The sequence below is a fragment of the Haliotis asinina genome, chromosome 5 (assembly GCF_037392515.1).
Source record: "Haliotis asinina isolate JCU_RB_2024 chromosome 5, JCU_Hal_asi_v2, whole genome shotgun sequence".
Lineage (NCBI taxonomy): Eukaryota > Metazoa > Mollusca > Gastropoda > Lepetellida > Haliotidae > Haliotis > Haliotis asinina.
This window is the reverse complement of record NC_090284.1, coordinates 57,049,434-57,075,036: the sequence shown is the minus strand read 5'-3', so window position 1 is coordinate 57,075,036 and position 25,603 is coordinate 57,049,434. Positions and strand designations below refer to the sequence as shown.

The 25,603-nt window shown below is 40.5% G+C and overlaps 2 protein-coding genes across 2 annotated transcripts; both read right to left on the bottom strand.

Moving 5' to 3' along the window:
* Positions 1-534: 534 nt before the first annotated feature.
* LOC137284382 (toll-like receptor 4) lies at positions 535-3,003 on the bottom strand. The gene has a single exon (XM_067816166.1). It carries the CDS (start codon positions 3,001-3,003, stop codon positions 535-537), a length of 2,469 nt encoding a protein of 822 aa, XP_067672267.1.
* Positions 3,004-14,790: 11,787 nt separating this feature from the next.
* On the bottom strand, positions 14,791-17,333 carry LOC137284356 (toll-like receptor 4). The gene has a single exon (XM_067816134.1). The coding sequence runs from the start codon at positions 17,331-17,333 to the stop codon at positions 14,865-14,867; it is 2,469 nt and encodes an 822-aa protein (XP_067672235.1). The 3' UTR covers positions 14,791-14,864.
* Positions 17,334-25,603: the final 8,270 nt, after the last annotated feature.

Below are 25,603 nucleotides of genomic sequence, written 5' to 3'. Positions count from 1 at the left end.
CATGATATAGTCATAACAATCACAACCTCCATACTGGTTATCGTAATTAAAACTGTACATGAAATAGGCACAACAATCACTACCCCCATACTGCTTATAGTAATAGTAATTATAACTGTACATGAAATAGGCACAACAATCACCACCTCCGTATTGCTTATCTTAATTGGTGACTAACACAAAGGGAATGGTAGACTCCTTGACCTGGCAGGATAACGGCTGGTATAGTCGCCTGAGGCCTGAGACCACCCGGTTCTCCAGGAACACATGCTTGTGGGATTAAATCCCTAACAAGTAAACGTTAGTTCCTTGTCGCATTACTGACACAGCGGGATATAACCGGAATACTGCTGAACTCTGACCTAACTACTACTGACCTAACTCAGTAACTCACTGACTCGGCTGAACATGAGGGCAGGATTAACAATTTCAGTCAGATGTTTTCATGCTCAAACTTGATTATTTACAGGCTCAGACTTATCTGCCTTGTAAACACCTCAATAAAACGCTGCACACAGTTCTCTATCCGTTCAATTATTCCTTAAGGGATGCAATGAGACGCCTCCAGAAAACGTCCTTCTCCCCCTCCAGTGGGTATTCAATGTAAGAATCCGATTTCATATGATACAATACTTCCACTGGGATTTTGTTGGTTGGAATGTGCTCCATCAAAATGATCAGCAGCACGTCCCTACCAGTAGACACACCCTCCATGTGAGCCATCTGAAGCTCGTGGATACACCAGGAGCTCTTTAAGAAATCTCTGGATAAGATAACCAGCGTCCTTTTACTATTTTTGACAGCGTCAATGATATTGTGAGCTATAGGGCGGCCAACGGTGAAGTCCCGCTGATGGAAGTTTAGTCTCATGTCTGACTCTTCCTCTAGCTTGACAAGGAGCTCACTGACAACAAACTCACGATCTTCTTCTGCGGAGGACACAAAGGCATCGAAAACGAATTCATGGCTTGATGATTCAGATGTACTATGTCTGTGTCTGGCTGCATAGTAAACGTATCTCAGCTTCCATCGAAATCTATACAACAGTGAACATGCTAAGAAACCAAGACAAACAAATACAACAAGTGCACTCCCAATAAAGAATCCGGAATAGGAATAGCAAGACATCTCCAGTTCTCTTACAACTTCCTCAAGATTTTCCAGGTTTACTCTGTGACTATCATCATAAACGCAGACATACTTTTGAAGGTTTCCAAATGAAATTCTGCCGTTTATTCGGGATGTTTTCATCCAAGATAGAAAATGAATGTTATCACACGTACAAGCAATAGGATTTTGAGACAGATCCACTGTGATAATGTGATCATTCGAGATTTCGTCCAGGATCGCCCTAAAACTGTGCTCCAACCATTGTATTTGATTCTTTGAACATTCCAGGACTTTGAGATTTTTCATATGAGCGATGTCGAACTGCACTTGTTGAATGCTATTACTTGAAAGTTTTAGCTCGATCAGTGATGACAGATCGCTAAAGACTTTAGGTAACAATTTAGTGATGAAGTTATTTGACAAGTTTAAAGTCTGAAGTTTACTCAAACCGCTGAATATTTCACGTTTTAGTAACGCGCTTCCTAATTGGTTATGTGAAATATCAAGATTTACTAGCTTCTTAAACGATGGGAAGAAACCTACACCGACATTATGCGCAATGTTTCCTGAAATATTTAATTTTTCAACTTTTTCAAGTCCCGAAATGTTTCCATTCCATTCCGTCAAAAGATTCCTCGAAACATCAATTTCTGTGATGTTATTATTATCGTTGACACTAATGTTCTGTATATGGTAATACAGTTGTGAAGAAGAAAAGGACACTATTTTGAGGTTCGGTGGTAAATTGATTTTAACGGGATAAGGCCTGGTCATTGCTAAAGAAGATGAAGAGTGTTCATCAGGCGTATATGCAGAATGTTCATTTTCACAGTTATTGCAATCATTATAGGGTGATGTTTGCACCATCTCTGGAATGTGCGGGAATGGCATTTTCCAACTAAAAGGACCGCCTAAATAGACTTCTTCTAATCCTGTTAAAGACGCAATGGAGCCGACGTAAATTCCATACTGAAACCTGTTTCCATTCATATATACCCTTTTAAGTGTCTTTGGAAGGTAGGTGAGGGCGGCAGCATTGAAAACACTAACTTTATTGTTCTTTGCGTGTAGTTCAACAAGTTTAGTGTGATTAAGATTTCTGCAAAATTGATCTTTAATTGCAACACAAAGTGTATGTGGTGGGACTACCTCGTTGATGATTAATTTCTCAAGAGATCCAGATATCAGATGTGTTGCATTCGTGACGCCATCAAACCGCAGGTAAAAGTTTTTTGAAATATCTAAAGTTTTAAGACGCTTTTGGTGAGCAAATGTCCCCGGTTCAACGACACGTAGGTTGCAGTTCACTACATCAATGTGATCAAGGAATGGATTCAAGTATTTGAATGTAATCACACTTACTGAATAAATGTTACATGTATTAATACTGCTCGTAACTGACAGTCTTTTAAGACGTTTCAGTTTGGAGAACCCAGTGGGAAATGTCTGATATTTCAGACCGTCAATACTCAACCATTCGAGAGATTGCAGTTTCTCTAATGCATCAGTAGGGTACTTTGGGTCATTGTTAGAGGAATCAGCATTGTTATCATTGATTTTAAGAATGGTCAGATTAGTGAGATTTTGGAACATGAACGTAGGAAATCTTGTCCTTGTATATGTCAATGTATTTCTACGTAAATCTAAAGTTTTAAGATACGTCAAGTTTTCGAAAGTGTCCTCCTGTAATGACAAATTGTTTCCAGCAAATAGCAACACAGTCGTCACATATGGGACCGAGGAAGGAATTTCCATCAAGTTGAGGTCTGTACAATCTGCTGTGACGTTTCCTTTATGACCAGAACACTTGCAAGGTGCACAGTCAAGAAACTCCAAACTCGCGGAAGCCAATCTTGAAATCAGTATCACCAATATCCTTGTCCACATTTCCATGGTTAAACAAGCTTGTATTCCAAGATGAATTCTTTCAAAGGAATCTGGACAGGTTGATCAAGTCTTACATGGAACGTGGTAACTGGAAAGAGAGGAAAGGAGGCGATTGTTAGGTTAGGTTGGGTTGTTGCACGCCTCACTCCAGTTGTATGAAGGATGTCTGTAATTAATCGAGTGTGGATTCGAGTGTGGATTAGGCAATGAGGTGATTAACAGCATGAACATCGATTATTTGGTACACGATGACTTATCAACCAAGTGAGAGAGATTGTTAGGGCAAATAACAGAATTTAAGTAATATAAGATAATATGAATATAATATTAATACTAGGGCAAATATGATCGAAATTAATATGTGGAAAGCATGTCTATGGGTGAAAGTGAATGGGCATGTAGTGCCAACATTCTAATGCCACCAGTAATTAAATTCTTTCAATCTGAAATGCGGTGCAGCACAAAGCTTCGATTTTAAAAGACTCTGTTGAGGTGGGAACGGATTTAACGTGGCGTTCATCATAGCTACGTGTTGGATACATTTGATTTAGTCTCTAAAGCCTTCCCGACAATCTTTGTTTTATCCTCTTAACAATCCAAGTACTTCACTAAAGGATCACACCTCTAAACTGGACTTTCTAGCAACTTGAACAATTACGCCATCAAAGTTTTTAGTTTTAGCAGTCCAACAATTTCATTCAAGTATTGCAAGTCTTCACATTCACTTTATGAGAATGTGTCTTGTCAATATCCCAACCTTTCTGAATATATAGATATGATACGCTAATATCCCTGCCTTCATATAACAGGCATTTCATGTTGATATGCTAATCTTCCTTACATGTCATGTTGATAGCCCACCCTTTCTGTTCACAGAAATATCAAGGCAATATCCCTGCATTCCTGATCACACAGATATTCTTTGTTAATATCCCTGTATTCCTGATTGCACAGATATGCTACGTTAATATCCCTGTATTCCTGATTGCACATATATTCTATGTTAATATCCCTGTATTTCTGATTGCACAGATATGCTACGTTAATGCCCTTGTATTCCTGATGACACAGATATGCTACGTTAATATTCTTGCATTCCTGATTTCACAGATAGTCTATGTTAATATCCCTGCATTCCTGATTGCACAGACATGCTACATTAATATCTCCGTATTTCTGATTGCACAGATATGCTACGTTAATGCCCTTGCATTCCTGATTACACTGATATTCTATGTTAATATCCCTGCACTCCTGATTTCACAGATATTCTATGTTAATATCCCTGCATTCCTGATTACACAGATATATATTCTACGTTAATGCCCTTGCACTCCTGATTGCACAGGTATTCTATATTAATATCCCTGCATTCCTGATTACACAGATATGCTACGTTAATGCCCCTGCATTCCTGATTACACAGATATTCTATGTAAATATCCCTGCATTCCTGATTACACAGATATTCTATGTAAATATCCCTGCATTCCTGTTTGCACAGATATTCTGTGTTAATATCCCTGCGTTGTTGATTACACACATATGTCATGCTACTCTTCCTGCAGTACTAATACCTTAGATATACCATATTACTGTCCCTGCGTTCCTTAATAGACAGGTATGTCATGTTAGTACTTTGATGTCATCTAAATTTCCCAGTCATCATTATTAAAATATATATTGTATCTATTGATCATACTCCATGATCACCATACAACAAAATTAAGTCATTGCATATTGTTCATGCACTGCACGATGTTGGCTTATGTGGTCAAGTATACAACATCGGGAAGCAATATACAATACAAACAACTAAATGAAATGCCTAAACTTTGGAATATGACTGAATGTATATTAACAATACTTACAGATAAAAGCTTCGTATAGTCTATGCTTTTCAAAGCAGCAGTTTCTGTGTTGCCACAGTGACTCCGACTGGTGGAGGAAAGTTCAGAGCTGGCTTTTACAGCTGGCTTGTTACGTTTCAGTTTGAGGAAGGTCTAGACCAATCAAAAGACAGACCTCTGTATCGTATAATGTATGCTGTTTTCCTCGGTGTTATTTAACCATGGCAGTTTAAATTGTAAATCAAACGACTCGGTTATTGCTTCCTCAAACTAACTATTGTCAGGAGATAGTTTTGTTTGAGTGGGCAATGTGGCCCCTTATGTGAATAAGCAAAGCCAGGAAGACATTTGTCACGGACATCACAAGGCGATAAGACAACACTCGGTCGATGTGTTTTCTTTTAATATTACAATCAGCAATACTCCAGCGATATAACACAGATCAGTCTGTAAATAATCGACAATCTAATGATTGATATCGTAACCATCAGCCTACAGAATTGGCTTGAAAGAAGTCAGCCAGTCAGATGACGTTAGTCACTTCTTGTCATCGGTTGACAATATCCTGCTGTTGCCGTTTGTTTGGTTGGTTGATTAACGACGCACTCAGCAATATTCCAGCTATGTGTCAGTGGTCTGTCAGTAATCGAGTCTGGACCAGACAATCCGATGATCAACATCATGAGCATCAATCTACGCAATTGAGACCCGATGACATGTGTCAACCAAGTCAGCGAGTCTGATCCCCGATCCGTTTAATTGCATTTTTCGACAAACATGGGCTACTAAAGATCAGTTCTAACCCTGATCTTCACTGGTCGCTTTAGTATGTAAATGAGATAGTTATATGACCTTGCGTTATAGCACGTTCAATGATATCTGATTACACTATCCTATGTCTGGCATATTAATCAATTTCAGAATGTAAAATAGATGATGTGGTGATTACACGATGCCATTTAGAAAGTGGTCAAATGTAACATATGTCATATATGGGATTTCACTTTCTTAGTAAAGTACAAATTCTAGTACTTTTTTCGGTTGAGTCCCATCCGGGATTCGAACCCGCACCCTCAGAGTCAGGCACCTAATCGCCAGCACACAAAGTCAGCCGCCTAGCCCGCTCAGCCACCGCGACTTCCACATGTGGTGTGGTGTAATAATAAAATAAATACATTACCCTCAGTGAAGGAAATGTTATGTTTGCTCACCTTGCTATACAACGTGACACCATATTTACACCACCTTTCAATCAATGGAAATTTTCTACGACTGAAAGATCTTTCCTGCTCTTTATTTATCTCGATCTGAGAACCAGGAACCGCACGGTCTTTAGTTAATCAATATCAGACATGTGGTAGTGAGTACGTGAGTATGGTGTTAAGCCGCTGTTACCGATATTTCAGTAATATCAGAATCAGGATACACACGGTTATCATGTTGTGCAAAATTAATTATAGAGAAATTATCCCCCATGCTTCTCACACTGCGTTACACCTGATACGTGGATCATCACATACTGCAAAATAAGCGCAAAATCTTATTAAAGATAAGCTTTCATATTTATTTCTTCCATTTCAAAACAATGACAAAAGCAGCGTTATATTTCTCTTGCTGTTGAAGATGACGAAAAGACACTTCAGCTGCCACATGAAGAGTTGTTTCCAGCACAACAGATAGCGTAAGTGGGTCCTGAGCTACAGGTTTCCGGACTGACATACCCTCGTGAGTTGTATCAGTCACCATTCGGGACCCCTAGCACTTGTGTTACCACTTGGTCATATCCGGATTCACGAAAATCTGCTCAAGTAGGGCACTCGTGGTCTGGCTGCACAAAAATATGATTTGCTGCATCTGTATCTGTCTCCATGGCATCCTCCGGACCTTTTCATCAGACATAAGCCCTCAGGCAGTGAAGGAAAGGTGCAGGTAGTAGTAGTAGTAGTAGTAGTAGTAGTAGTAGTAGTAGTAGTAGTAGTAGTAGTAGTAGTAGTAGTAGTAGATGTTTACATCCTGCATGGATTCATTTGGTTTTACACCATCCCGTCAACTATTAGCAATGTACACACATCTTGTCATTATTTACACACAACTAGCCATACCTTAAAAAGGCACATTCTACGTTTAAAATGAGTGGATAGATTGAGAGGGACTTTGAATGTTTGAATGGGACAAAAACTTAAGTAGTAAAGGGATCTATGAGGAATGCGTTCATTACTTGCTAGAACCACACATGATGTTCCGACGGACATGTACTCGATATATATATAAACTGATCATGTGCGTCACATGTATCACAAATGCTTTTGGTTTATGAATATTTTACAACATAGACACGTTTCAAGAATCCCATGCTGGCCAAGTAGAAGGAGATCTGATTGCAATACTCGATCATGCGGCCGCTATTCTGTCCCGGTGGAATGGAATGTTCCTCATGCTTTCAGTGACCTGGATGCCGTTGTACTTAAAGCTAAGGTGACCGTAACTCCCATACCTTAACATAGACAAAGGCAGACTTAGGGATAAGGTTGTTTTGTACAACTGATCGTTTCATGGGCTGTGTCAAGGTAGCAGCAATACTGAACACGCCTAATAAGTTCAGGGGGTGAATGAACTCACTGCCCAATGGAGAATGTACACTGAGTGAGTATGACTTTACGCCGCCTTTATAAATATTCTTGCAATGTCAGGGCGGGGCCAAGAGATACTGGTTTTACTCCTTGTACTGATGTGGGTGATCGAACCAGGACACTCCCATGCAACATGTAGAGTAATCTGTGCTCACATCGATAGTGAAATCGATGTATCTACACGAATGTCGCAAACCGAAACATGAGTCTCATCAACCTATTCAGGCATTGACCTATGTTTCGATCAGCCGATCCTAATTTCTCGTGGGAAAGTGGGAAAAGACATCACAATCAGCTCTGGTTACAAGGAATTTTAATTCCTTGGTTTTTCTCTGGTCCAGTCTATGGGACGCCCATGCCAAGCAACCATGAATTGATGCTAATGGTGGCCACACAATATACTGACTGCTTTGCGACCTTGACCCTGGAACACCTGTTATTTGTGACGTACAGTTTCTTGCAGCATTCTACCCTTAATGTTCATTCAGGTTTTTTTCATGACTGCCCTGTATTACTGAACCTCCATTGTATAAATTGATAACAATTTTCAGCGTTGCGGTTCTTTTTTGCGGAGTAGTATAGATGAGACATACCACGCGGAAAGTTATAAAAATTGAGTTCACGAGTGCAGGCACTTGTATTCAGCTTCAGGTGCAAATCCGATGCTGTGTTTTTGTTTCCGGTCTGGTGTATCCTGTGCGGCAACCTTCACATGTCATGTCTCCCAAGCTTGACATGCCATATGCAGGCCCATCTCACTCTCCGAGACAAGGGTCTGGTTAAGGAAATGTCGGTGTGTCGTGCAACTCGAACAACTTTTAACTCGATGATCTGCTTCTTTGCAATGTCATCCACTTCTTCTCTACGCTCTATTTTATTCTCCTTCAAAGGGTATAATGTCTGTCTCTGTTCATGACTGAATAATTTTCTTCACGGAAATTTTGTCCCTTTTCAACTTCAAAATGAAAATGTCAGTTTCCGTTTGTCAGTCATCTTCGTCTTTCCATTGAGATTACTCTGTATGGCGAGGATTCTGGTGTGCGGTTTGGATTTTATTCAGGACATCTCGGATTCTAGTAGGATTTCCTGTGGTTGACAACACAGCAGGACCGAGAGAGCGGTTTCTTACAGTCAGTACAGAGATACCTAACTTGTTCATCTCTGTGTTCTTGGCACTATTATAACCATCCATTTGTTCTTCCTCATTTCACATCAGCAGATAAATGAAACATTTGCAGGATGCATGTTGACGCATCTGGCACAGAGGGCCACCTCGCACTCACCACGCCAGAAGGTCGACGGAGTTGTCTCCCCAAGCTGTTCACACACAAGACAACTCTGGGAGCTTGTAGCTGTATTCGTCATTGGAAAAAGATCTGCTATTCTGCGTTTATCTCAACTATGTCATTGACAAACATGTACAAAATATAAACTGATTTCAGGCTCATTACACAAACAGGACGCTTGGTGACTCTCAAGGAGATGGAAGATAGGGTAGAATCCGGGTTGAAGGTGTTCGCTCGTCACGCTGGAGACACGGGTTCAATTCCCCATATTGCTACAATGTGTGATGTATTTTATGTGCTGATTATTTTGTTAGCTCTCCCCACTCCAGACAGTTCAGAACTATCAAAACAGTATTAACTCGCTCGCTCACTCACTGAAACACATCACCCATAGTACATAGACATGAACACCACTATTTCCACAGACACACAGGTCCCCTGTGAGATCATACAGAGTTTGTACATCGCTTGTTTGCTTCTTCTACAGATGACTGTGAAGTTCTGGTTTAGATCTTTAGTAACCCACGCTTGTTGTAAATGGGATCCGGTGGTCAGGCATGCTGACTTGGTTGACGCATCCCAGTTGCCCGATCAAATTAACTCGATCATTTTCACACCGCCGCCATATAGCTGATATATACTCTTAAAGAAAGTAGGGGATCTTCATTTTTATCTCCCGCAGCGCGTTTTGCGGGGGTTATTAAAATTCCCCTTCCCCTCCCCCTCCCCTTCCGTCCGTGCACATTTATCTTTTCAGGAGCTGAACTTTAAAACCATTCAATATTTCTTCACTAGACTTGGCACATACATAGATCTGGTGGTGTATTGGTGCTGTTTGGTAGTCTGGGTATTCTTAATAAAATGTTTTGTCTCGTTTCCATCTCACCAAGTGTGAGTTAGACTGAAATTGGGGGTAATGTGGGTAATATTGACTGTGTCTTCTTCTTTTGTTTGTTTTATTTACGATTAAATATAGTTAGGAGATTTATCGGAGTCAATCATTGTTGATATGATATCATTGAATGTTTTGAGAGTGCATCGCCATTTGCACGTCCTTACAACCATATTTATTTGGAATGTAGTCGCTTTTGAAAGATGACTGGTGTAGGGCATGTAGTTTGCATGTATACGTTTTTCATTTTAAAACAAACGACTAGGAACAAACACTAACTAATGTGTGATGCAAGATGAGTGCCAGAATGAATGTTGTGAGTGATTTCTAGACCTTCTTGAAAACAACGTCAAAATCAAGAATGTGACCCCATGCACGTGTATGGGGATACTGCGTTGTGCACGTGCACATCATGAGTTGTGTTTAGGCGTGGATATAGAGGGAAATGGTGGTGCGTTCATAAGATGTCTGTCCTTGAAACGCTTGTTAACGTTTACACTTCCTATCCAAATTGAAAGTTCATTATCCACTAATTTGTTTTAAGAATATATATACTGCGTTGTGCACGTGCACATCATGAGTTGTGTTTAGGCGTGGATATAGAGGGAAATGGTGGTGCGTTCATAAGATGTCTGTCCTTGAAACGTTTGTTAACGTTTACACTTCCTATCCAAATTGAAAGTTCATTATCCACTAATTTGTTTTAAGAATATATTTCTGAACGCGCTGTAAACTGAACTCACACACTCTTAATCATTACATCTAAAATGATATAAATGTAGTTGCTGGATATGACTCTGTCTCATTATCTGGCTTTACCTCATGTTCAAGTGTGTCTGTCAGCCCCTGTATAATGATGCTGGGTTTAATCTGCCCCGCCCACTCTTCCACCGGTCTACTGGGGTGGGGGACCTTGGTGTCTTGTCGACAGCAGGGTCAGCGGATGGTCTTGGACTGTACAGCATCTGGTCTGGTTTGGATGTATGAGGTCACACATTTCCTGCAGAATGTGTAATCACACCTCAAAGTACCGGGTCTGTGTACAGCTCATGACACCACATGCATTATCACGGCGTGGACTCAAACACTGTATCCATGTGGAGAATCAAACCCGGGCTTTCATCTTAACGAGCGGGCGCTTTAACCACTAGGCTTAGGCTACCCTACCGCTTCAGTGAAATAAGAAGTATATATATATATACACACACACACACACACACACACACACACACACACACACACACACACACACACACACATATATATATATATATATATATATATATATATATATATATACATGCATTAACGCGGGTCAGATTTACTGTAGATGTCGAGTCGTTTGTAAACCTTCAACGTTATTGTGTTCGCCAGAGATTATGATTCACACAAGGTGACACAAGAATCAATCTGACCCGAGGTCATGCACGTGAAACACATGCTTATGTTACCCGTTAGACATACCAATTAAACCCGTACCCGGAATGAGTTAGTAAAAATAAATCTCGGAAAAGATAATGACAGCTATAACTGAAATTGAAATAGGTTCGTGTTAAGTCAGGAGGAAACATGAAAACACGTGTAAACACTTTAACATTGGAAGGAGAAACAAAAATGATATTTGCAAAAACTGCAAAGTATGGATCTGCTGTTTGTTAAGAAATTTTATTCACTCTCTTCCTTGCACCCGTTAACAACTTAATTCCGGGTAAGAATCTCTTTCTTCCGTGCCTACATGGAGTGTGAGCAGCATGTTTCACGTATAAACAGCCGTCCAGGAAGCTTATCAAATAAACTATTCTTCTGATAATGAAAACGTTCTCTTGTCAACAAGGCCTGCGTTGCTCATTACTGATGACATGGATAATCTACAGGGATAGGTCACTCGCTTGCTTTCTTCGCCATTTGTACTAATTAACACGTGCCTCGTCATTCTTCAACGCACACAGTGACTTGGCTCATTCCCAGCGCAACTTTAGTGTATGTAACAGAACTTCAGCCAGTGTTTTGTATCAGTTGGAATTTTACAATGAATGAATGAATGAATAATAGTAAGAATCAAGAGCAAGAATTACATGAATGTATGAAAGAAATAAAGAAAATGAATAAAAGAATAAAAGAAAGAAGATCATATGTGAATGAATGAAAGAATAAATGATACACCGCGGCCTTCCCTCCCAAAACATGTTAAAGAACGCAAAAGTATCGCGACAACACGTGTTAACATCAGCTGTCCTTTTACAACATCTACTTTGACATTTTTGTTTACATTAATAATTAATTCAGAAATCTTATTGCACGTGAGGAATGGCATGGACATTAACAAAATGTTAACTGACACAATCACACTGCCCTTAAAAATAAAGTGTAAAACTATCACAAAGCATTCTAAAACACCTTTCCAGTTTTGTCAAATAATGAAATCAACAAGAAATAAAGAGGTTATGGAACTATAATCCTCAAGCATCAATGGCGAATCAGATCAGATCGGCAATATGTCATATGCATATTTTTCACACACCTCAAATACACCCTAATATTTTGTTTTAGATTATGAAACTGTCACTATTACTTTCAAACATATTTCAGCTGATAGTATATTCCCCTCACAAGAATTAAAGGTGTATGTGAAAGATGTTTTTGAATTAATAACTAGAAACACTCAAACAACGGCGTGTAGTATTTCAATGGCGGATCAGAACAGATGGGCGAAATGCCATATTTTTCACACACCTCAGTTGCACCATAACAATTTTTTAAGTCATAAAACTGTCACTATTACTTGCAAATACCTTTCAACTAAAGGTATGTTTTCCTTCTAAAAAATAAACGAATGTGAGAAAAACGTTTTTATCGGCACAATTTAGTCTATCTTCGCGGTGAATCGAGAATAGAAGTCAGTGAGCTTTAAGATACCGACCTGAAGCTTACTACAAATCTACTGTCCTAATCTACACTAATACCAATTGTTTGACTTACACTGAAGTGACAAAGTAGTTAACCTATCGTCTACATGTAGGATTTCAGTCGTTACAACACTCAGCGAACTTAATCAGCTGTTGAAAATAAACCGGGCCCAATCTTAGATACTGGTTACGTAACGACCCGAGACATACGTTCGGCGGCTTTTCAAGGAGTTTCCTCTCCCCGTCTATATGGGCTCCCCGCTGATGAGGCGACTAACGGGATCGGGTGGTCAGGCTTGCTGACTTGGTTGACACATGTCATCGGTTCCCAAATGCGCAGATCGATGCTCATGTTGTTGATTACTGGATTGTCTCGTCCATACTCGATTATTTACAGACCGCAGCCATATGGCTGGAATATTGCTGAGTGCGGCGTAACTTAATATGCCAGTTTCACGACCGGTGTAAGAATGCTGCCTATCTGATTATTTTTCCATGTATTCATCATTGGTATCTTACTGACTACTGAGTGATCCAATACTCTTGTCAGCTGTGTTCTGTAGAAAACACTATCAAACTCCAAAATGCCTAACAGAAGGCACTTTACGACAGTAGAGACGCTCCAAACCATTGGTCATGTGGGCGCTGATCTCTTCAGCGGAAGTCCATCTTAGCTGTAACTATGGGTAATCGGGAGTGGTTCAGACAGTCCAATGATTGACATTATGATCATCGATCAAAGCAACTGCTATACGATGACATGCATCAACAAAGTCAGCGAGCTTGACCACCTGATTCCCCATTTTTACCAGCATGTTTGCTGTAGATCTATCTTCACGGGGCCAAATATTCTATGCCAGCGATGCAGTTTATCACAGTGACTTGTAAATCACACAACATAAAATCAATGGATTGAGACATTTTATTGATTCGAAAACAACTAACATCTATTTTCAGCCAATAATTCAAATGAAATCTGGAAATAATACACTAAACGACGGAAATGCAATAATATAAGCTGTCTGGCAAACGAACATGTACACATGAAAAGTGATGTAGTTAGAGCAACATGTTGACAGCTCGTGTCTTGAGATACGCCGGAAGCCTGAACTCGTCATCTTGTTAATGAGTGAGTCACTGAGCGCTGCTTATAGCACTATTTCAGCAATATCACCAGAAATGGGCTTCACATATCATACCCATATAGGGAATCGAACCGGATCTTCGGTGAGACGAGCAAACACAAAAATACCCACTAAAATATGGTTCTTGCTGGTCCTTCTCTAGTGCTCGCCTTTAATGGGTAAAACAAAGATTGGTCGGCTCGGATTCAGTATAATGTGCCTGAGAGGGGTATCCGTGCTTGGTTTCTCAGTCATCTAGCACTATAAAACCAGCCAAAGTATGGGGTAGTGATAGCGTGCACATCATGTGAGCGAAGAATCCTAAAGCCACATCACTGCCTGAGATTCTTATCTCAAATACATCGCCATCTACAAAAGAAAAATGGATGTCAACTTACTTCAGATCTCAGTTCACTTCACATATCAGTCTACTTCGATATGTGAAACGGTTACGGTAAGAAATGTATGTACGGCATCTTTACATGTCAAATATCACACAAAACTTGTTGAATCGTAATATGCACTGTAATTAAAACTTTACATTATACAGGCACAGCAATCACCACCTCCATATTGCTTACTCTAATTAAAACTGTACATGATATAGGCACAACAATCACCATCTTCATACTGCTTATCGTGATTAAAACTGTACATGGTGTAGGGACAACAATCACCACCTCCATACTGCTAATCTTGATTAAAACTGTACATAAAATAGGCACAGCAGTCACCACCTCCATATTGCTTATCTTAAGCGGTGACTGAGATAAAGGAAATGGTAGACTCCTTGACCTGGCAGGATAACGGCTGGTATAGTCGCCTGAGGCATAATGCCGAGTTGAGACCACCCGCTTCTCCAGGAACACATGCTTGTGGATTTGAATCCCAAACAGGTGAACGTCAGTTCCTTGTCGCATTACTGACACACCAAGATATAACTGGAATACTGCTTAAAGCGGCAGTAAACCTAACTCAGTAACTCACTGACTTGCCTGAACATGAGGGCAGGATTAACAATTTCAGTCAGATGTTTTCATGCTCATACTTGATTATTCACAGGCTCAGACTTATCTGCCTTGTGAACACCTCAAAAAGAAACAAAACAAAAACAAAAAAACCAACAAAAAACAAAACAAAAAACGCTGCACACAGTTCTCTATCCGTTCAGTTGTTCAGTTATTCCTTAAGGGATGCAATGAGACGCCTCCAGAAAACGTCCTTCTCCCCTTCCAGTGGGTATTCAATGTAAGAATCCGATTGCATATGATAAAATACTTCCACTGGGATTTCGTTGGCTGGAATGTGCTCCATCAAAATTATCAGCAACACGTCCCTGCCAGTAGACACACCCTCCATATGAGCCATCTGAACCTCGAGGATACACCAGAAGCTCTTTAAGAAATCTCTGGATAAGATAACCAGCGTCCTTTTACTATTTTTGACAGCGTCAATGATATTGTGAGCTATAGGGCGGCCAACGGTGAAGTCCCGCTGATGGAAGTTTAGTCTCATGTCTGACTCTTCCTCTAGCTTGACAAGGAGCTCACTGACAACAAACTCACGATCTTCTTCTGCGGAGGACACAAAGGCATCGAAAACGAATTCATGGCTTGATGATTCAGTTGTACTACGTCTGTGTCTGGCTGCATAGTAAACGTATCTCAGCTTCCATCGAAATCTATACAACAGTGAACATGCTAAGAAACCAAGATATACAAATAAAACAAGTGCACTCCCAATAAAGAATCCGGAATAGGAATAGCAAGACATCTCCAGTTCTCTTACAACTTCCTCAAGATTTTCCAGGTTTACTCTGTGACTATCATCATAAACGCAGACATACTTTTGAAGGTTTCCAAATGAAATTCTGCCGTTTATTCGGGATGTTTTCATCCAAGATAGAAAATGAATGTTATCACACGTACAAGCAATAGGATTTTGAGACAGATCCACTGTGATAATGTGATCATTCGAGATTTCGTCCAGGATCGCCCTAAAACTGTGCTCCAACCATTGTATTTGATTCTTTGAACATTCCAGGACTTTGAGATTTTTCATATGAGCGATGTCGAACTGCACTTGCTGAATGCTATTAGTTGAAAGTTTTAGCTCGATCAGTGATGACAGATCGCTAAAGACTTTAGGTAACAATTTAGTGATGAAGTTATTTGACAAGTTTAAAGTCTGAAGTTTACTCAAACCGCTGAATATTTCACGTTTTAGTAACGCGCTTCCTAATTGGTTATGTGAAATATCAAGATTTACTAGCTTCTTAAACGATGGGAAGAAACCTACACCGACATTATGCGCAATGTTTCCTGAAATATTTAATTTTTCAACTTTTTCAAGTCCCGAAATGTTTCCATTCCATTCCGTCAAAAGATTCCTCGAAACATCAATTTCTGTGATGGTATTATTATCGTTGACACTAACGGTCTGTATATGGTAATACAGTTGTGAAGAAGAAAGGGACACTATTTTGAGGTTCGGTGGTAAATTGATTTTAACGGGATAAGGACTGGTCATTGCTAAAGAAGATGAAGAGTGTTCATCAGGCGTATATGCAGAATGTTCATTTTCACAGTTATTGCAATCATTATAGGGTGATGTTTGCACCATCTCTGGAAGGTGCGGAAATGGCATTTTCCAACTGAAAGGGCCGCCTAAATAGACTTCTTCTAATCCTGTTAAAGACGCAATGGAGCCAACGTAAATTCCATACTGAAACCTGTTTCCATTCATATATACCCTTTTAAGTGTCTTTGGAAGGTAGGTGAGGGCGGCAGCATTGAAAACACTAACTTTATTGTTCTTTGCGTGTAGTTCAACAAGTTTAGTGTGATTAAGATTTCTGCAAAATTGATCTTTAATTGCAACACAAAGTGTATGTGGTGGGACTACCTCGTTGATGATTAATTTCTCAAGAGATCCAGATATCAGATGTGCTGCATTCGTGACGCCATCAAACCGCAGGTAAAAGTTTTTTGAAATATCTAAAGTTTTAAGACGCTTTTGGTGAGCAAATGTCCCCGGTTCAACGACACGTAGGTTGCAGTTCACTACATCAATGTGATCAAGGGATGGATTCAAGTATTTGAATGTAATCACATTTACAGAATAAATGTTACATGTATTAATACTGCTCGTAACTGACAGTCTTTTAAGACGTTTCAGTTTGGAGAACCCAGTGGGAAATGTCTGATATTTCAGACCGTCAATACTCAACCATTCGAGAGATTGCAGTTTCTCTAATGCATCAGTAGGGTACTTTGGGTCATTGTTAGAGGAATCAGCATTGTTATCATTGATTTTAAGAATGGTCAGATTAGTGAGATTTTGGAACATGAACGTAGGAAATCTTGTCCTTGTATATGTCAATGTATTTCTACGTAAATCTAAAGTTTTAAGATACGTCAAGTTTTCGAAAGTGTCCTCCTTTAATGACAAACTGTTTCCAGCAAATAGCAACACAGTCGTCACATTTGGGACCGAGGAAGGAATTTCCATCAAGTTGAGGTCTGTACAATCTGCTGTGACGTTTCCTTTATGACCAGAACACTTGCAAGGTGCACAGTCAAGAAACTCCAAACTCGTGAAAGCCAATCTTGAAATCAGTATCACCAATATCCTTGTCCACATTTTCATGGCTAAAAAAGCTTGTATTCCCAGATGAATTCTTTCAAAGGATTTTGGAGAGATTGATCAAGTATTACATGGAACTTGGGAGCTGAAAAGAAAGGAAAGGAGACGATCGTTAGGTGTTAGGTTGGGTTGTTGCACGCCTCACTCCAGTTGTATGAAGGATGTCTGTAATTAATCGAGTGTGGATTCGAGTGTGGATTAGGCAATGAGGTGATTAACAGCATGAACATCGATTATTTGGTACACGATGACTTATCAACCAAGTGAGAGAGATTGTTAGAGCAAATAACGCACTTTAAATAATATAATACAATGTTAATACTAGGGCAAATATGATCGAAATTAATATGTGGAAAGCATGTCTATGGGTGAAAGTGAATGGGCATGTAGTGCCAACATTCTAATGCCACCAGTAATTAAATTCTTTCAATCTGAAATACGCTGCAGCACAAAGTTTAGTCTAAATGACTCGGTTGGGGCGTTCACCATAGCTACGTGTTGGATACATTTGATTTAGTCCCTAAAGCCTTCCCGACGACCCTTGTTTTATCCTCTTAACAATCCAAGTACTTCACTAAAGGATCACTCCTCTAAGCTGGACTTTCTGGCAACATGAACAATTACGCCATCAAAGTTTTTAGTTTTAACAGTCCAACAATTTCATTCTTGTCATGCAAGTCTTCACATTCACTTTATGAGAATGTGTCTTGTCAATATCCCAACCTTCCTGAATATATAGATATGATACGCTAATATCCCTGCCTTCATATAACAGGCATTTCATGATGATATGCTAATATTCCTTACAATTCATGTTGATAGCCCATCCTTTCTGTTCACAGAAATATCAAGGCAATATCCCTGCATTCCTGATTACACAGATATTCTTTTGTTAATATCCCTGCATTCCTGATTACACAGATATTCTTTTGTTAACAGCCCTGCATTCCTGATTGCACAGATATGCTACGTTAATATCCCTGTATGCCTGATTACACATGAATGCTACGTTACTGCACTTGCATTCCTGATTGCACAGATATTCTATGTTAATATCCCTGCATTCCTGATTGCACAGGTATTCTATGTTAATATCCCTGCATTCCTGATTACACAGATGTGCTACTTTACTATACCTGCATTCCTGATTACACACATATTCTATGTTAATATCCCTGCATTGTTGATTACACAGATATGCTGCGTTAATGCCCTTGCATTCCTGATTACACACATATGTCATGTTGCTATCCCCGCAGTCCTAATACCTTAGATATACCATATTACACTCCCAGGTATGCCATGTTAGTACATTGATGTCATCTAAATTTCTTTATCATCGTTATTATAAATACAGATTGCATATATTGATCATACTCTATGATCACCATACAACAAAATTAAGCCATTATATATTGTTCGTGCATTGCACGGTGTTGGCTTATGTGGTCAAGTATACAATATCGGGAAGCAATATACAATACAAACAACTAAATTAAATACTTAAACTTTGAAATATGACTGAATGTATGTTAACAATACTTACAGATAAAATCTTCGTATAGTCTATGATTTTCAAAGCAGCAGTTTCTTTGTTGCCACAGTGATTCCGACTGGTGGAGGAAAGTTCTGAGCTGGCTTTTACAGCTTGTTACGTTTCAGTTTGAGGAAGGTTTAGACCAATCAAAAGACAGACCTCTGTATCGTAAATGCATGTGTTTTTCCACGACATTATCTACGACTGAAAAAATCTTTCCTGCTCTTTTTTATCACGACCTGAGAACCAGGAAGCGTACGGTCTTTAGTTAATCAATATCAGACATGTAGTAGTGAGAACGTGAGTATGGTGTTAAGCCGCTGTTACCAATATTTCAGTCATATCAAAACGGGGCAGGTCAAATGCGGGGTACGCTTCACATATTGCACCCAATATCAGAATCAGGTTATATACGCTTATCATGTTGTACAATATTAATTTTTAGAGGAAATATCCCCAAGGCCGATTTAAACTGTCCTACACCTGATACGTAGACAATCACATACTGCAAAATAAGCTCAAATTTCGAAAAAATGAAATCTTATAAAAACCAAGCTTTCATATTTATATCTTCCATTTGAAAACAATGACAAAAGCAGCCTTGTATTTCTCTTGCTGTTGAAGATGACGAAAAGATACTTCAGCTGCCACATGAAGAGTTGTTTCCAGCACAACAGATCGCGTAAGTGGGTCCTGAGCTACAGGTTTCCGGACTGACATACCCTCGTGAGTTGTATCAGTCACCATTCGGGACCCCTAGCACTTGTGTTACCACTTGGTCATATCCGGATTCACGAAAATCTGCTCAAGTAGGGCACTCGTGGTCTGGCTGCACAAAAATATGATTTGCTGCATCTGTATCTGTCTCCATGGCATCCTCCGGACCTTTTCATCAGACATAAGCCCTCAGGCAGTGAAGGAAAGGTGCAGAACAGCTCATGATAAACGACAGCTGTGGGGCTTTATTGCAATACAGATGATCACGGTATATCAACTATGTTTGACAGTTGCATAAAGGGAGACAACCACGAAAACATTATGTGAAAAGATACATGTGTGAGTGGGCGAGTTAATATTTATCGTCACTTCGGCAGTATTTCAGCCTTACGTGACGAGAACAATTCACAGTTATATTATAGATTCATGAAATTAAAACGATGTTCACGAAGAACTTTAAAACTACTAGCGTATCACAGACATCACATTTTAAAACACGTCAACTAGAAACGACAAGACAATGTAAAAGCAGACTATAGATCTCCAACTGCTGAAGGTAGATCACCATAGGTGGGACCATGGGGTCGTTCAAGATGTTTGGATCCTGCTTGGATTCATTTGGTTTTACACCATCCCGTCAGCTATTTGCAATGTACACACATCTTGTCATTATTTACACACAACTAGCCATACCTTAAAAAGGCACATTCTACGTTTAAAATGAGTGGATAGATTGAGAGGGACTTTGAATGTTTGAATGGGACAAAAGCTTAAGTAGTAAAGGGATCTATGAGGAATGCGTTCATTACTTGCTGGAAACACACAGGATGTTATGGCGGACATGTACTCGATATATTGAAACTGATCATGTGTGTCACATGTATCACAAATGCTTTTGATTATGGACATTTTACAAGACAAACACGTTCCAAAAATCCCATGCTTGCCAACTAAAAACAGATCTAATCTCAAGACTCGATGATGTGGCCGCTATTCTGTCCCGGTGGAATGGATTGTTCCTCATGCTTTCAGTGACCTGGATGCCGTTGTACTTAAAGTTAAGGTGACCGTAGCTCCCACACCTTAACATAGACAAAGGTAGACTTAGGGATATGGTTGTTTTGTACAACTGCTCCTTTCATGGGCTGTGTCAACGTAGTAGCAATATTGAACACACTTAATACGTTCAGGGGTTGAATGAACTTACTGCCCAATGGAGAATGTACACTGAGTGAGTATGACTTTACGCCTATTATAAATAAATATTCTTGCAATATCATGGTTGATCAAACCCGTGACCCTCCCGTGCAACATATAAAGTAAAAAATGTTCACATCGATAGTGAAATCCCCTGTAGCTACACGAATTTTGCAAACCAAAACATGAGTCTCATCAACCTATTCAGGCATTGACCTATGTTTCGATTAGCCGATCCTAATTTCTCGCGTGAAAGTGGAAAAAGACATCAAAATCAGCTCTGGTCACACGGAATTGTAATTCCTTGTTTTCTCTCTGGTCCAGTCTATGGAACGCCCATGCCAAGCAACCACTGATGCTAATGGTGGCCACACAATATACTGTCTGCTTTGCGACCTTGACCTTGGAACACCTGTTATTTGTGAGATGGAAGGTAGGGTAGAATCCTGGTGAAGGTGTTCGCTTGTCACGCTGGAGACCCGGGTTCGATTCCCCATATTGCTACAATGTGTGATGTCTTTTTCTTGTGTCCCCTTCCGTTCTGTACAATTGCCAAAACCCGAACTATTATGGCTGGCTGCTTAAGAGGTCCTAGGTTACTTTGATCGTAGCTTCGAATCCCATTTAACCTGACTATATTGTTAGCTCTCCCCACTCCAGACAGTTCAGAATTATTATTAGATATTAGAGATGTGTTGTGAAAGTGAAACTTCCTTAAACAGTATTACCTCGCTCACTCACTGAAACACATCACGCATAGTATATACACAGGAAAACCACTGTTTACGCGGTTCCCTCCCATTACGACTACTCTCCAACTGGACTACTCATTAAATACACAAACTTAATGGACGACTGATTTCTAATTACTACCTGTCACCCCTATCATGCGACTCTTGGATCAGTTCATTTTCAACAAAAATATAAACACACGTGTAATCTCATGTTTATTTTACATACAACACATTACACATTTATCACACATTTATCACATAGCGCATTTAATTTGTCGCATAGCCAAAATAGTCATCACTGAATGTTGCTAGGTACAGGTATATCATGTGCACAGTGTTCAGTCTAATTTCAGCAATCTTCCTGCAGCGTCCACGAACTCCAAGGGTGTCTTCTGGTTGTTCTGCAGCTGGGTCTTCAGGTTCTGCAGACGAGTGTCCAGTTGAACATACTTCCTCTTCCTGGGTGGAGGGTTGGCACCATGCATCATCTGAGCAAGCAGTCTTCTGTTTGAGGATTCCAAGGACTTGATGGTGGAGATGAAACTGAAGATGTTGGGATGACAGCGCTGCACAGTTTGGTTCAGGTGATGGTGCCAACCCTCTAGGTGGTTGTTTGTTCTCGGCCCTTCAGTGTTGTTGTGGTTCCAGACAGCAATGGGGAATCTAGCACCGAAGTCCACCCAGTTGTTCACGATGTAGTCTTTAAACTGCTCGCACTTGGCATGACCAATAGGGCCGTCATTCATGCAGTCCACCCACACATCTTGGACATTCCCTGCAGGCAACAGTGCCAGTGCAGCAGCACGGCGAACCAAACGTCCAACTTCAGGGTTGTCCTTATAGGCACGTACAAGTTCCAAGTCCTGCACCTTTCTCCAGACACACTGGGAGTAGTGGAAATAACAACCTCGGACTGCGGTGGTAGGAAACCCTGCGTGAATAGCCTGGTGCACAGGACGTCGGCGACGGTCTGGTAAGAGGCAAAACATGAGGGGAAACATCTTGCCGCCGGCCATGGAGTGGATGACATACAGCTGGTGCCACAGTCCTGGACAAGAATAGAAAGTGCCATCCATATACAGAATGTTCGCTTGTTGGGCCATCTCAAGTGTTTCATCCGTCGCAAATACAAGAATCTTGTCTTCTCTGCCACTGTTAACTGCCAGGAATCGGCGACCGTCTTTGGTGTTAGCCCAGGAACCCTCTATGTTGACCGATGCTAGGTCCTTTGGAAGTGCAGGCGTTGTCTTGCGTCGGTGACGATACAGTCCAGACTTCACAGAGCACAGGGGCGGGACAGTGGCGGCAGCTTCTACAGGGATGTTGTTGATTTCGTCGTTGTAGATTTGTTGAATTGCAGTCGTTTCTTCACGGGAGCGCTTGCGGAGGTTGCTGATCAACTTCATTGATGTCTCATCTTCTGGTGGGTGGTTGTGTGCTCCTGTAACAGTACGAATGAATTCGCCAACTGTAGAGATGTTTCCTTTGCATCCAGTCTGAGCACATCTCCAGTAGACTGCAGTATCTCCAGTGCGGTTCAGCTTGTATCTATAGCTCTGATGTATAACATGCCGGGCTCCTCTCTGTGATATCACAAACTCTGCTCTCTGAACATTCGCCATAGTTATAACATGAAATTTCCATTCCAATCTTATATAGTTAAGTTTTGAAAAACTGAGACGTTGAGACATTTAACTCTCTACTACCTCTTGCTACTACTCCTTTGTTTTGCATTGAAGCTTGTTTGTTTGTTTATACAAGAATACTTTGATCAGTTCTTTTAAGGATCATCACAAACACAACTTTAAAGATGCAATCAGATAAAACTAATGTTTGTATAAACAAATAGCTGATCAAACAAGTGAGGACTATCAATCCGTCCTGTTTCCTGGTTATTTAATTATTTTTTTTTAAATGTTATGTTCTTTACTTAACTAAGTCAGTGGAATGAGTCCATTATTATAAAGGGTGCCTAATTGAAATGAGTATTTCAACAGTAGTCGAGTTGGGAAGTAGTCCAGTTGGAGAGTAGTCGTATTGGGAGCTGTGGTTCCCTCCCATTACGACTACTCTCCAACTGGACTACTCATTAAATACACAAACTTAATGGACGACTGATTTCTAATTACTACCTGTCACCCCTATCATGCGACTCTTGGATCAGTTCATTTTCAACAAAAATATAAACACACGTGTAATCTCATGTTTATTTTACATACAACACATTACACATTTATCACACATTTATCACATAGCGCATTTAATTTGTCGCATAGCCAAAATAGTCATCACTGAATGTTGCTAGGTACAGGTATATCATGTGCACAGTGTTCAGTCTAATTTCAGCAATCTTCCTGCAGCGTCCACGAACTCCAAGGGTGTCTTCTGGTTGTTCTGCAACTGGGTCTTCAGGTTCTGCAGACGAGTGTCCAGTTGAACATACTTCCTCTTCCTGGGTGGAGGGTTGGCACCATGCATCATCTGAGCAAGCAGTCTTCTGTTTGAGGATTCCAAGGACTTGATGGTGGAGATGAAACTGAAGATGTTGGGATGACAGCGCTGCACAGTTTGGTTCAGGTGATGGTGCCAACCCTCTAGGTGGTTGTTTGTTCTCGGCCCTTCAGTGTTGTTGTGGTTCCAGACAGCAATGGGGAATCTAGCACCGAAGTCCACCCAGTTGTTCACGATGTAGTCTTTAAACTGCTCGCACTTGGCATGACCAATAGGGCCGTCATTCATGCAGTCCACCCACACATCTTGGACATTCCCTGCAGGCAACAGTGCCAGTGCAGCAGCACGGCGAACCAAACGTCCAACTTCAGGGTTGTCCTTATAGGCACGTACAAGTTCCAAGTCCTGCACCTTTCTCCAGACACACTGGGAGTAGTGGAAATAACAACCTCGGACTGCGGTGGTAGGAAACCCTGCGTGAATAGCCTGGTGCACAGGACGTCGGCGACGGTCTGGTAAGAGGCAAAACATGAGGGGAAACATCTTGCCGCCGGCCATGGAGTGGATGACATACAGCTGGTGCCACAGTCCTGGACAAGAATAGAAAGTGCCATCCATATACAGAATGTTCGCTTGTTGGGCCATCTCAAGTGTTTCATCCGTCGCAAATACAAGAATCTTGTCTTCTCTGCCACTGTTAACTGCCAGGAATCGGCGACCGTCTTTGGTGTTAGCCCAGGAACCCTCTATGTTGACCGATGCTAGGTCCTTTGGAAGTGCAGGCTTTGTCTTGCGTCGGTGACGATACAGTCCAGACTTCACAGAGCACAGGGGCGGGACAGTGGCGGCAGCTTCTACAGGGATGTTGTTGATTTCGTCGTTGTAGATTTGTTGAATTGCAGTCGTTTCTTCACGGGAGCGCTTGCGGAGGTTGCTGATCAACTTCATTGATGTCTCATCTTCTGGTGGGTGGTTGTGTGCTCCTGTAACAGTACGAATGAATTCGCCAACTGTAGAGATGTTTCCTTTGCATCCAGTCTGAGCACATCTCCAGTAGACTGCAGTATCTCCAGTGCGGTTCAGCTTGTATCTATAGCTCTGATGTATAACATGCCGGGCTCCTCTCTGTGATATCACAAACTCTGCTCTCTGAACATTCGCCATAGTTATAACATGAAATTTCCATTCCAATCTTATATAGTTAAGTTTTGAAAAACTGAGACGTTGAGACATTTAACTCTCTACTACCTCTTGCTACTACTCCTTTGTTTTGCATTGAAGCTTGTTTGTTTGTTTATACAAGAATACTTTGATCAGTTCTTTTAAGGATCATCACAAACACAACTTTAAAGATGCAATCAGATAAAACTAATGTTTGTATAAACAAATAGCTGATCAAACAAGTGAGGACTATCAATCCGTCCTGTTTCCTGGTTATTTAATTATTTTTTTTTAAATGTTATGTTCTTTACTTAACTAAGTCAGTGGAATGAGTCCATTATTATAAAGGGTGCCTAATTGAAATGAGTATTTCAACAGTAGTCGAGTTGGGAAGTAGTCCAGTTGGAGAGTAGTCGTATTGGGAGCTGTGGTTCCCTCCCATTACGACTACTCTCCAACTGGACTACTCATTAAAT

Excerpts from the sequence above, each read along its gene's own strand:
- LOC137284382 (XM_067816166.1), bottom strand. The coding sequence starts at position 3,003 with ATGGAAATGTGGACAAGGATATTGGTGATACTGATTTCAAGATTGGCT.
- LOC137284356 (XM_067816134.1), bottom strand. The coding sequence starts at position 17,333 with ATGAAAATGTGGACAAGGATATTGGTGATACTGATTTCAAGATTGGCT.